Raw genomic sequence first — 13,969 nt, 5'->3', positions numbered from 1 at the left:
AAGATAAAAATCCGGCTTGTCATGTAGATGATCTGCTCGCGTGCTTTAACCTCACGCACGAGCAGATGTGTTTCCAGTCTTTGCTCTTACAAATTCTGCCGTGTAAATAGCGAATCCGCCTCTACTATAATGTTTGTGTGATTGCCACTTATCTAGAATGCAATTGAGATGTAAACAGAATTGCTGAAACACTTATTTTACATAGAATTTAAATTACTTAAAGCATTTTATATTAAGTATTAGTAAATATAGTTAATTTATTGTTTGCTAGCCATCCCTAAATTAAACAGTTTCAAACTGTGCAAAAATTAATTTCTTACTTTTACAAAATGACTTAAGATGTTCATTCTGTTTCCTAAAAAGTATCTGCCAAAGAAGATTAAACCTAATTTAAAAAACAAGATTATTTCTCTAACCCCACTGGTAGGCATTTTTCTGCTTTAGGCATAAACATTTTTTTCTGAAAACAAGACACTATTATTTTTCTTCTCAAGTATAGATACATTTCTCTTGATTTTAAGAATACGTCCAAGACACAAATACTGTGGGTAAATGGGTAAGAAATTATTTTTGAATTACCACAGAAATGAAATACCACAGCAAATGAATTAAATATATCAATTATATGTGAACAGTGTTGGGTGTAACTAGTTACTAAGTAATTAGTTACTGTAATTTAATTACTTTTACCTTGAAAAGGTAAAGTAAGGGATTACTCTTATTTTTTCTGTAATTTAATTACAGTTACTTTTGATGTAATTAAACTAAATACTTTGTGTAATATGTGTGTGTAATAGTGGAATTGACATCAAAATTCAAAGTCTAACTTTAAAATCTGTGCTTTAATGTATCATTCTCACATTTGTAATACTTTGGTCAGTTAATAATACTACTTTATGTAGTTTAATATTATTTATTTGAATGAATTAAAAGAGCCCTTTCATGCCTATCCTTGAATCACTTAACTAATCAAGGTTGATATAGGATATAGAAAGTAATTAGTAATAAGTAACTAAATACTTTTTGGAGAGAGTAATTTGTACAGTAATCTAATTACACTATTGAATATGTAATTAGTAACTAGTAATTAATTACTTTTTCAGAGTAACTTACCCAACACTGTATGTGAATATATATAGCAGTATGTATCGCTGTGTGTGCTTATGTATGTTTTTTCATGAACACTTGAAAAGTAATCTGTATCACATGTGTGCTGTATGTAAGTCTTAAGCCATTCAGCTGCTTTTTGTGACGAACTAAAATAGCAAAATCTGATAAAAGAGCGATGTAAATCTGAACTCTGAAGATCAGATACTTCAGATACAGACATGTTTTCAGGTATGGTCTGATCTAAATGCAGTTAGCTTGTGTTCATGATGACAAAACGCATGTGATTTTCTGTGTGACAGCTGGACGTGTTGTTTGGAAACCTGCCCGAGATGCTGGAATTTCAGGTGGAGTTTCTCAAGACGCTGGAGGACGGAACCAGACTGGTGCCAGATCTGGAGAAACTGGAGCGAGTGGAAGAGTTCAAGGTGTGAAACCATCATTTATATCAGGACGTTCTGTACTGACGGATCTCATTCAGCCATGCAACATTCACACAGGAAATATTATGAAATATAATAACATCTGTCATCTAAATTAGCAGTGATTTATCAAATTGTGAATTCATTATTATGCAAGTTGTGAGAGCTGCATCAACAGCATGTAAAGTGACACATCTCCTCGTGTTTCATCTTTCAGAAAATCCTCTTCTCTCTGGGCGGCTCTTTCCTGTATTACGCCGATCGCTTCAAGATCTACAGCGCTTTCTGTGCCAGTCACACCAAAGTACCCAAAGTGTTAGTCAAAGGTGAGAAGATCACTGCTCAAACACACACGTAACTATGGAAATGGTGTTTAAACTAAAGTAAAATCAATCGAAACTTCATTTTAGGGCTGTCAAACGATTCATCGCGATTAATTTCATCCAGAATAAAAGTTTGTGTTTACATCATATTTGTCTGTGTACTGTGCATAATAATTTTGCATTTAGAAACACATTCACATACATGCATATTTAAAAAATATATAAAATAAAATTAATAAATGTAATTTGAATGATTAAACACAAACTTTTATTCTGGATGCGATTAATCGCGGTTTATCATTTGACGGCCTTATTTTATTTTAAACTGTTATATTTTACCATCTTCAGTGTAATCAGCATTTTTCTCAAATTTGAAGAATGGCATTTTACAAAGGCACTTTTATTATACTTTATTTATTTTAGTAAAACATATAAAGCAAAATAACTGAATAGACAGGTCACCAGAAATATCACATACATATATTACTCATTTCCTTAGGAAATATCTTCATGTTAAGGGTTACCTTCTCAAACGTCTCAAATTGAAGAATATAATATTATAATGAGGCAGGTCAAAAACAGAAACCACTAAGGGCGTTTTCACACCTGTGGATCGATTGCTTTTTTCCGAAACCGGGGGTTGAATCGCTACAAAGTTGCAATTTATTTGAGTTCGGTTCGCATTCACAAAGCAATATTTCCAAACGGACCAAACTTTGTTAATACAAGAGCTCATAAACGAGATCGAGAACCTCTCGCTTCAATTGGTCAAGGGGTGCATACTGTTAATTAGTCCCCTGGGGATTTCGCCGCATACCATAGTTAAAAAATAAGATGAGGTTCTACTCTGAGAGATGACAGAAACGTATAGAATGCGTCCTCTGGTATGATAATCTTAATATTATCCTGTAGTTTGGGTGTCTTAGAATGTCTTTTAATGTGCAATTATAAAATAAAAAACTTCCAATAAATAAAACTTTCTAAATTTTAATTTTTGCACTTGCTACCTTTAGTTATAAACACAACTTTACCCCCCCAAAGTTTTCTTATCTGGACATTTCACATTCATAAATGCAAGTTTACAAAGGGCAAACCTATTGTTGTATTGCTTGAAAAAGAGATTCAAATGTATATACAGTAGATGTGATGTCCACATCTAAAAAATAGTAAACCCATTAAAACGGTTACTATTAGCTCCTTTTACAAAACTGCATTTAAATCCTATGGATATGTAAAATATGTGTAGTATTTTAGTTGTACACTGATGAGTGTGAGCTTGTTTAAGAATTTAAATAAAATAATCTGTCAAAATTCTTTTATGTGTGTGCGCAAGCCAGATTTTTAATCTTTCCAGGATTTTAAAACTCCTGTAGTCTGAGCCAGGTTTAAGATTTTAAATAAGAGAATCTGTCAAGATTCTCCTTATGTGTGTGCTGCAACCAGAATTTAAAATCTGTCAGGATTTTAAAACTCCTGTAGTCTGAGCCAGGCTTTAAGCCTACGCTTGCTTTGAAACCGGGCCTTAAGCCTGGCTCAGACTACCATAATCTAATAAGTAGTATTTTTTAGTACAGCAAAAATCTGTAAAATATCAGGCATTAACTTTTTAATGGAAAAAAGGAAAAATTCTGTAAAATAATACAGACCATTACCTGTAAAATTACATTTTTTTAACAGTGTACGTTAAGCGTTTTTCACATTAAGCGTTTTAGAATGTCCCACATTTAGTTGTGAATGAGGCCTTCCACACTGCTTGATCCACGTCCGGCATTTCTCCCCTTGGGTTTTAGGTTTCGGGAAGGGAAAAAATTGTTTTCAATGAGATTTACAATTACGCCTACCTTAACTACATGCAGATTTGGGTGGTCTTAGTCAAATCATGTTACGAAGTTGTAGATTCGCCAGAGTGTGGTTACACGAGGCGTTTCAGGCAAGTCTGGTTGAGCATTCGCTTTTAGATAGAATGCATCTTTTGTTCCCACACTTTCATTTGTGCAATTTTATGTGTCTAATACATGCATGGGCAACTTATAACGCACCAAAAACACAGAAAAACACGTACTTCCGCCATATGACCCCTTTAATTACTTTATATCGGTATGTTGCAAATAAACAAAAACTTTACAAATTTTCACATATTTTAAAAATGATTTTCCAAAATCCTAGAAATTTCTAGAAGCGCCGTCAAATACGTTCCACTTAGGGCAGTGGTCGCCGCGATCGACTGGTCGATCTTTGAGACGTAACCTTTCGATCCCCGAAAGTATGCAAATGGGAAATTTAATAGACAAATATATTGTGCCTGATTAATGTTCAGTTTTGCAAGCGCATCTCTCTTTCTCTTCATTCAGCGGTTTTTAAGTTCTGCATGACTCTTTTCATGGCTGTGTAAATAAGGATTCCCTGCCTGAGTTTTTAATGTGACCGTTATCATTAATCACATTTCATTGTGATGCGCGACTGCGCGTGATCGCTCTTCCGTGTTTAATGGCGGTGGTCAGTGATCACACGCAAAATGACTCGCGCATGCAGTGGCGTAACTGTCATTTGGAGGTCACTTGACTGTTGCGGTGCATTACACTTAAAAACATCTTATTCATATGACATAAAAAATGTCACTTGTTCGTTGGTGGACACGTATTTGTGCTTTCACACTGGATGCGCAAGCAAGCGCCACGAGCGCGGATGATGCACGCATTTCATACTGCACGCGTATGTGGAGTCGCGGCTCTCTGTCTTCAGCGAATATAACTTACTGTATATATAACGAGTGTGAGCAAAGGGAGATGGTGAGAAAGCGGCGCATCCTGCGTTTTCAAGGAATTTTAGATGTTAATGGCCCATGAACAATACACACCTTCCTCTTACGAAAGCATTTCTTAATTTCTTTCAAAAAGTGTCCCACCCGCCAATTACGCCTATGCGCTATGGTCGATATTATATCGTTTGCGATATACCGGTAGAAATTCCCCACACGATAGGAAGTAGTCTTCCCGCGATATAAACTATAAATTCTAGTTGATGACGTATTTATTTGTGAGACCCATTCACAGCTCATATGTGAAGCGAAAACGGGTATAGCGGAGGGCGGACGTGAAGCTGAGAAAGAGTTTGCACTAAAAGACGAGCTCTAAATCTCGTTTAGGTTGGCACTGTAGATGCATCCGAGTTAATGTTTAGTTTCACTTTCGTTTTATTTAATTCGTTTGTTAAGTATTCGTTGAAAGTCATAATGCGTTACACCACAACATTTAGTTTGGCTAAAAGTATTTATTTAAACATTCGTTAGATGTTATGCGCGCGTGCGCAAATAGTTTAATATGATTTCTTGCCTGTTATACAGTATACAGGATGAACGTAGCGTCCCGTGCTCAGCTCGCGCCCACATGTGCTTTCATAGCGACACGGCGCGCACAGCACTGCTGCCTGTTCACATACAGTACAAATGCAAGTTTGTATTACGTTATTTTAAATACGTTTATGAGCGTATAAAAGCATGGATTATTTAATTAGATTTCTTTAATCCGCATTTTTCTGTTCTCTTTCTGTAGCGCGAGTCATAGACAGATTCAGTGTATGTTGCTGTAAGAAGAGAAGGTTCACACAGTTCAAGAGAGAGTGATTGACAGCGTGATGCGATCGATCGTTTCCACCCAACAAAAGAATATATACCGTTTTAGGTATGACATGATGTGTTTATTGAGCTTTAGTTCATTTAACTTTTCTTTACTACAACCTTTTGAAGTCGAATCTCACTATTATATTTTATATTTACAAAAATACCGTAGGTATATTTTAGGAGCTGTTTGATTTGGGGTAAGTTTTACTTTTTGATAATATTTGTTTTTCTGAGGGTCTAGACTACTTGCAGCTACTATCACTTGACGCAAAAAACAGCGGTGGATGGCGTTATGGATATATTGTCATTTTTATCGTTATCGCAAGAAATACCAGGAATTATCGTGATAGAGTTTTAGGGCCATTTCGCCCATCCCTACTATGCGCGCATGTATTTCAAAGTTGAGCTTCTGAAAGACAACATCATTCTCTTCTTCACACAAAGTTGTAATTGTGAATGATCCGCGGGTCTGTCAGTGATGGTAAACTGCACAGTTTTCAATACTATCTCATGAGGGAGATGACGTCCCTGCTGACATCCTATTTATGTTTTCAATTAGCCTATGAAAGACCATTCCATTTACATTGTAATAACTATCTGTTTCACAAAATAGCTAAAGGTCTGACAAAGACATTATTAGACGGGTAAAAGTAAATAGATAAATGATTTAAAATGAATGATTGACGTTGTTATTACTAGGGCCTATTTATAACATTTCCATCTATATACTGTATTTACTTAATAAAAGTAAACCAAATAAATGAATCACAAATAACCAATCTTTATACAGTAAATAACTCAATAATTAGGGTCTTGTTAAACTAATTCTTAACCTCGTTTTAATGTGAAGCTGTGAATTAAAGTCGTTGAACTGGTGTTTGAATTGGTGTTTTTTACCTCATTTATGGCACATTGAAAGTGGCAACTCTTCATGTTACAGAGTTTGCTTAGTTGCATCTGAAAAGTGGAACAAAGAATTTCAGGTAATTCAAATAAACCCACAATTATAGGCTAAATAAAAGGCCTCAAGCTGGAGGTTCAATCTGGGCTGTTTTTTAGTTTCAACTTTTTGAGTGGTAGATCTTGCCTTTCAACAAGGTCGGGATCATGGGTTCAAAAAGGTTGGTGACCACTTAGGGTATGCCTAATAGGCGTCGCACTGGAATTTGATGGCACTAGGGACGGGGGGACATGACCCCCTCAGATTCATAGTGACCCGATCCGTCCCCCTCACTACCCTACGAAAGTCGACAAACATTGGAAAAAACTGAGGATTAATCAGGGTTTCGGCAATGTACATTAGCGGACAGGCCCGCCGCTCCTTAATTATTTTGCCATCACTGCTTCAGAATCGGGTTGCCTCCGACGTTTACGTTCTCAGTGCTCTCTGTGTGCTAATTGTCGCTACCCGATCTGTCCCGGAAACACGATTTGTTCTGCGACAATGACGCCACTTCCGGTTAATCCAGTTTTCACGACAGTCGACTCAATCCGTTCAGGGGTTGCTCGATTTGTACTGCACATGTGCAAAAGCGCACCACGACACTTGTCCTGCGGATGTGCTCGATTAGATATTTGGTGATGAGTATATGTGATAGCAGTATGGACTCTTTTGCATTTGATGAACAACTTAAATATTATCTCTTAAAAGGAGAAATTCCTGACAGCCCTACAGAGTGTCGGAAGGTAAAACGGGCGTCTACGAATTATATCCTCAAAGGTAACTAAATGCCGAGAAATTGACTGTCTAACGTTACACAATATGTCATGTGCTTAATTTATACGTTAACAGTAAATTACCTGTTCAGTTCTCGTACTTCGGTGCCCTGCTGAATAAAAATAGATTTGATAACAGATCCATTAGCTTTCTACAATTAAAACCATTACAAAATTCCTGCTTTGTATTGTTTTGGGGATTATTCAGAGGTTTATATCTGCCACAGTACATAGACCATAGTTTCCATCCCAACCAAAACAATTTCTATTATAACCGTTAAATCCAATAGTTGCCTATTTTTTTCAACAGGGTATTAATATCATATTAGTGATCATATAGTGATAAAAGTGTCTAATCTGAGTCAGATATTAATATGATTGATTTTTCTTTACTTTGAACTGCAACCTTTCCTCTTTAAACAGATGACAGACTCTTCTACACGGGCCCTAGCAGAGCAGGCAGTACATACGGCTAGTTGTCCTGCAGAGGAAGAGAAAACATCTGATCTTACAGAGTGCCACAATAACCCAGGAACTGTCAATCACAGCGGTGTCAGAGGCACTCAAAACAGGGTTATTGCTGGCTACTATTGGTCCTCAATAATCAACGACGTGAAAGAATGGGTAATATACTACAGAGGTGGTACTTTACTTTACTGAATGACCCCATCAAACTGTTGTGCCAGTCTTGCATTCCATTAAGGCTTACAATATTTGTGCATACTCATGAGACTAACAAGCTAGTCTCAAGCTTGTGTACAGTTTTACCAGCATTTGACTGATGCTAATTTTGTCCCATGCAGGTAAAAGAAGCTTGGGAGGTGCTTGGTTTAGATTGATTGCCACTACCAGAAACAAGTATGTCCGTACCATGACTGACCTGTACACCAAGTGGGTGATTTCAGAACCCATGCAGTCTAAGACAGCAGCTGAAGCTGAGACAATGCATAATTTTAAACCTGGCAGCTTTCACAAGGATGTAAACGATCTGCCTTTAATTTCAGATTGGAAATGCTTGCCTCAAGATTGTAGAAGCTGCACGACAACATTTACTGTGTACTATTGTGGCCCGGTTTCACAGACAAGGCTTAGTTTACGCTAGGACTAGGCCTTAGTTAATTATCTGCATGATGATGGTAAGAATGTTTAATTTGTCAGAGCTGTTAGATAATAAAAGCAAACTCTTACAGTGTTATTTGTGTTTCACAGTATGCACCTGCACATCGTGTCCATTCACAGAGGTAAGCTGGATTTTCACACAAGAAAACATATGCCATCAAACTACTGTGTGTGTGTTTTAGGAGGAGGTTCCATTGATTTGCCAATGGTGGTGCATTCAACAAGTGTATGATAGACTATCCAGCCAAGATAATATTACATCTGTAAAGTCACTGTTGGTAAAGTGAGAACATATTAGTGACTGTTTAAACTGCCATTTGCGGGTTTCATTCGCGCACACGCAGCCAATCTAACGTTGTTTTTAAACGCATCATTTGTTTTTTTTTCATGTCACAGACACCCGATGGTAGTCTACACCATTGCAGTCTATCTGTCCTTCAGGTTTTCTTCCCACCTTTTCGATTTCAACATGGCAGCGGAGTGAAATCTATTGCATGTATGCTGAATATGTTCCTATATACATGCATGCACATATACATACATGAATACAAACTTGTGTCTTTAGTGTCAGGACCCGGCCTCGAACTCGGGTCTCTGGTGTAAGGGATAATCACTACACCAGTCGAGCCACGTGGTATTAGATGGAACCCAGAAGATATAGGCAGACACAGCAGATTGAGTATTCCAGTTTAATAAAATAAAAAGCCAAAAGCAAACGCAGGGTCTTCACAAAAGTAAATAATCCAAAAGGTGGAGAGGTAAATCCACAAAGTCCAAAATCAAAAAAACCTCGTGATCAAAAATAGAACAAACTCAAAAAAGGCAGGGTTCACAGGGGAACAAACACATACCAAAAAAAGGTCACAGTAGAAATCCAGTCTCGGGAAGCAGGCAAACAAGCAATAGTCCACATGGGTAGAACACACAAGGTTGAGTTCAGACATACAAACATAGTGCAAGGAACTGAGGAAAAAGTAAGGTTTAAGTACTACACGGGAAAACAAGGCACAGGTGAAAACAACTACTCAAATTAAACAGGGATCAAAACCAGAACACAATGGGGACTCCTAGTGGCCAAAACAAAACATGACAGGCAGAATGGTGACAGAATCCCCCCCTCTAGGAACGACTCCTGACGTTCCCACCGGGTCTATCGAGACCACGGGCCTTGAACTGTCGAATAAGGTCCGGGTCCAATATATCCTTGGCAGGAACCCAGGAGCGCTCCTCAGGACCATAACCCTCCCAGTCCACCAGATACTGCACGGATCGTTGCACTCGGCGGGTATCCAGTATCCGGCGGACGGTATAAGCTGGTTGGCCCTGGATGATGCGAGGTGGAGGAGGGGGTCTGCCTGCCGGGACAAAGGGAGAAGACACAACAGGTTTTAGCAAGGATACATGGAACGTGGGGTTAATCTTAAGTGAACTAGGCAAGTATAGCCGGTAAGTAACAGGGTTTACTCTCCTGGCTACCCTAAAGGGTCCGATGTATTTCTGGGCAAGTTTGCGGGACTCCACTCGTAGGGGCAAGTTCTTTGTGGCGAGCCATACCCTCTGACCAGGGCGAAGGGTGGGACCGGGTCGGCGGCGTCTGTTGGCCTGCCGTTGGTAAGACTGAGAGGCACGTAAAAGATTGTGACGGACCTTTCTCCATGTGAGTCGACAGCGTCTGATGAATGATGTAGCTGAGGGAACACCAACTTCCACCTCTTGGTCAGGAAACAACAGGGGAGCATAGCCAAACTGGCATTCATGGGGAGACATCCCAGTGGCAGAAGAGCGTAGGGTGTTGTGGGCATATTCTGCCCAAACAATGAATGAAGACCAGGTGGAAGGGTTGTTCGAGGCCATGCACCTGAGAGTAGTCTCCAGTTCCTGGTTCATCCGCTCCGTCTGCCCGTTAGACTCAGGGTGGTACCCAGACGACAGACTGGCTTCGGTTCCAAGGAGCTGGCAGAATGCTTTCCAGAATCTAGAAGAGAATTGGGGGCCTCTGTCCGAAACTATATCCTGGGGGATACCGAAAACCCGAAAAACGTGGATTATAATCAGGTCAGCAGTCTCTTTAGCAGAGGGTAATTTGGGCAAAGGGATAAATCTGGCTGCCTTGGAGAACCTGTCAATGACGACTAGAATCACTGTGTTGCCTTGGGATGAGGGAAGACCAGTGATGAAGTCCAGTGAGATGTGGGACCAGGGCCGATGGGGAATGGACAGCGGATGGAGTAACCCCTGAGGGCAGAGACTGGAGGTCTTATTCTGGTTGCATATGTGGCATGCCTTGACGAAGGTGCTGACATCCTCTTTGATCGTGGGCCACCAGAACCGTCTTCGGAGGAACTCGAGGGTGCGATCGATGCCAGGGTGGCAAGTGAGGCGGGAAGAGTGTCCCCAGAAGAGAACCTGAGCACGTACAGCCTTAGGGACAAACAGACGATTGGGAGGCCCTCCTCCTGGATCCGGTTCCCTGGCTAGGGCTTGTCGCACTGTTCTCTCAATAACCCATGAAACGGGTGCCACGATCTTGGTGTTGGGGATTATGGGTATGTCAGTGTCGTCTCGAGTGGTGGGAGCATATACTCGGGACAGGGCGTCAGGCTTGAGATTTTTAGAACCGGGCCGAAAGGTTAGGAGAAACTGGAACCGGTTAAAAAAGAGGGACCAACGTGCTTGTCTAGAGTTCAACCGTTTGGTTTGTTGAATATACTCTAGATTCTTATGGTCCGTGAGTACTTGAAAAGGATGTGCTGCCCCCTCGAGCCAATGTCTCCACTCCTCTAGAGCCAATTTGACCGCCAGGAGCTCACGGTCTCCTACGTGATAGTTCCTCTCTGTGGGTGTGAGCCGGTGCGAGAGAAAGGCACAAGGGTGGAGTCTTTTGTCATCACCTCTCTGGGACAGTACTGCTCCAACCCCCACTTCAGATGCATCTACCTCCACAACAAAGGGCTTGTCCGTATCAGGAAGCGTCAGAATGGGAGCAGAGATGATCCGCTGCTTAAGGTTCACGAAGGCTGCCTCAGCTTCCGCCCCCCACCGAAACTCAGCGACGCCACCCTTGGTAAGGGCAGAGAGGGGAGCTGCTATAGAGCTGAAGTTTCTGATGAACTTCCGGTAGAAGTTCGTGAACCCGAGGAAGCGTTGGACTTCTTTGAGAGACGTGGGGGTGGGCCAATCTGCTACCGCCTCAACCTTCTTTTGGTCCATCTGGATACGGCCAGGTTCCACTACGAATCCCAAGAACTGTACTCGAGAGGCATGGAACTCACACTTTTCGGGCTTGACGTACAAGTGGTTATCGAGAAGACGTTTGAGGACTCTTCTGACATGCTCCGTATGTTCTTGGGCGGAGGCCGAAAAGATGAGGATGTCATCCAGATAGACGAACACAAAGAGGTTGAGCATATCCCGGAGCACATCGTTAATAAGGGCTTGGAAAACAGCCGGGGCGTTGGTCAGGCCAAAGGGCATCACCCGGTATTCGTAGTGACCGGTGGGAGTGTTAAAAGCTGTCTTCCACTCATCGCCTTGCCTGATCCGCACAAGATGGTATGCATTCCGCAGATCCAGCTTGGTGAAGAGGGATGCTCCTTGCAGTAACTCAAAGGCTGTGGCCATGAGGGGTAGAGGGTACCGGTTACGTACTGTGATGCTATTGAGCCCTCGGTAGTCGATACAGGGACGTAGTCCCCCATCCTTCTTGGCCACAAAAAAAAAACCTGCCCCTGCAGGTGAGGTGGACGAACGAATCAAGCCCGCTGCTAGGGCATCCTGGATATAGGAATCCATAGCAAGCCGTTCTGGCGGAGACAGAGAAAAGATCCGGCCCCTGGGAGGGCAGGTGCCTGGAAGCAGATCAACGGTGCAGTCGTAGAGCCTGTGGGGTGGTAACGTAGTGGCCTTCTGTTTGCTGAACACCATCTTAAGGTCATGGTAACACTTGGGGACTCGGGACAGATCAATGGACTCTAGAACCTCGGGAGAAGGGTCAGGGGAACTCGAGAATAGGCATCTGGCATGGCACGTGGGGCCCCACTGACTGATGGACCCCACAGCCCAGTCAATGTCCGGATTGTGATCACAGAGCCAGGGGTATCCAAGAATGAGGGGGAACTCGGGAGAGGGGATGAGATGAAACCGTATCATCTCCTTGTGTCGAAGGATAGTCATGTGAAGAGGGGTAGTAGCTCGGGAAACTAGGCCTGGCCCCAGAGGTCTCCCATCCAGCGCAGTGACCTTCAAGGGAAAGGTAAGAGAGTCAGTAGGGATGTTGTTTTCTTTGGCCCAGGTACCGTCCATAAAATTTCCTGCAGCACCAGAGTCCACCAGCGCTCGTAGGGGTAGCTCTTGATTGTCCCAGGAGAGGGTGACTGCAAGAAGGAAGCGGGAGTTGGACGGATGGGAGGTGCTTACATTCCCCGTTACAGTTCTCCCTGGTCTGCACGGGTTGGGGCGTTTCCCTGAAGCTCGGGACAGGCATGACGGAGATGACCGGGTCTGCCACAATACAAGCAGCAACGTTCTCTCATCCGACGGTCTCTTTCTGTCTGGGAGAGGCGAGTACGTCCCAGTTGCATGGGTTCTGGAGGTGCTTGTGAGAAAGATGGATGGAACTCAGGACTGGGACCGGTGGAGAATGGGCAGAGAGGTCTGCGATGAAATTCCCTTTCTCTCAGTCGGTTGTCAATGCGGGAAGCTAGTTTTATCAGGTGCTCAAGACCTTCTGATGGTTCCCGGGTAGCAAGTTCATCTTGAATTGAGCCAGAGAGACCGTTCAGGAAGCATGCCATGAGTGCCTCATCATCCCAGCCGCTCCCCGCTGCAATCGTCCGGAACTGGATGGCGTAGTCAGTCACACTGCGATGGCCCTGTTGGAGATTTAGTAGCTTCCTGGACAACTCTGGGCCACTGGCAGGGTGTCGAAAGACTCGCTTGAACTCCTCCGAAAAGGCAGAGTAGCTGGAGCAGCAGGTACCTTGAGCCTCCCACACAGCGGTGGCCCAAGCCAGGGCTTTTCCAGACAACAACGTGATGATATATGCAATCCTCGACCGGTCAGTGGGAAACGAGGAAGGCTGCAGTTCAAACGAGAGTGAACATTGGGTAAAAAAGCCTTTACAGGAACTCGGGTCACCTGAAAATCGCTGAGGTGGTGGAAGGCGAGGTTCCACCCCGGGGTTTAGTACCATGGGGACTTGGATGGACTGGACTTGAGCGGCAGGCGCCGCGGGAAGTCGATCCGACATCCGTTGAACGGACTCCAGCATCTGTGACAATAGCTGGGAGTGTTGCGCCATTAAAGTCTCCTGTTGTACCAGCATGGCCTCGTGGCGTTGAAACGCCCCCTCGTGGCGAGACAGTGTAGAGAGGATCTCCTGTGAGCTGGCTGCCTCTGGGTTCATGATGGCACTATGTTTCTGTCAGGACCCGGCCTCGAACTCGGGTCTCTGGTGTAAGGGATAATCACTACACCAGTCGAGCCACGTGGTATTAGATGGAACCCAGAAGATATAGGCAGACACAGCAGATTGAGTATTCCAGTTTAATAAAATAAAAAGCCAAAAGCAAACGCAGGGTCTTCACAAAAGTAAATAATCCAAAAGGTGGAGAGGTAAATCCACAAAGTCCAAAATCAAAAAAACCTCGTGATCAAAAATAGA

General features: G+C 42.5%; 1 protein-coding gene and 1 long non-coding RNA gene across 2 annotated transcripts; both read left to right on the top strand.

Moving 5' to 3' along the window:
• The first annotated feature begins 1,148 nt into the window (after positions 1–1,148).
• On the top strand, positions 1,149–1,902 carry LOC130550704 (rho guanine nucleotide exchange factor TIAM1-like). The gene is made up of 2 exons (XM_057328198.1): positions 1,149–1,535; positions 1,747–1,902. The coding sequence occupies exons 1-2, from the start codon at positions 1,440–1,442 to the stop codon at positions 1,885–1,887; spliced, it is 237 nt and encodes a 78-aa protein (XP_057184181.1). The 5' UTR covers positions 1,149–1,439; the 3' UTR covers positions 1,888–1,902.
• A 6,104-nt stretch (positions 1,903–8,006) lies between these two features.
• LOC130550705 (uncharacterized) lies at positions 8,007–8,805 on the top strand. Its single transcript, XR_008962476.1, has 3 exons — positions 8,007–8,323; positions 8,397–8,428; positions 8,703–8,805. It is a non-coding gene; the product is annotated as an uncharacterized LOC130550705 (long non-coding RNA).
• The last annotated feature ends 5,164 nt before the right edge of the window (positions 8,806–13,969 follow it).

Source organism: Triplophysa rosa, unplaced genomic scaffold, assembly GCF_024868665.1.
Source record: "Triplophysa rosa unplaced genomic scaffold, Trosa_1v2 scaffold405_ERROPOS78811, whole genome shotgun sequence".
Lineage (NCBI taxonomy): Eukaryota > Metazoa > Chordata > Actinopteri > Cypriniformes > Nemacheilidae > Triplophysa > Triplophysa rosa.
Note: the sequence above shows the minus strand (reverse complement) of the source record. Positions and strands in the feature narration are given on the sequence as shown.

Bases quoted from the DNA above. Each gene is read 5' to 3' on its own strand.
- LOC130550704 (XM_057328198.1), top strand. From the start codon at position 1,440: ATGCTGGAATTTCAGGTGGAGTTTCTCAAGACGCTGGAGGACGGAACC. The intron at 1,536-1,746 runs GTGTGAAACCAT...TTCATCTTTCAG, and splicing joins AGCGAGTGGAAGAGTTCAAG to AAAATCCTCTTCTCTCTGGG.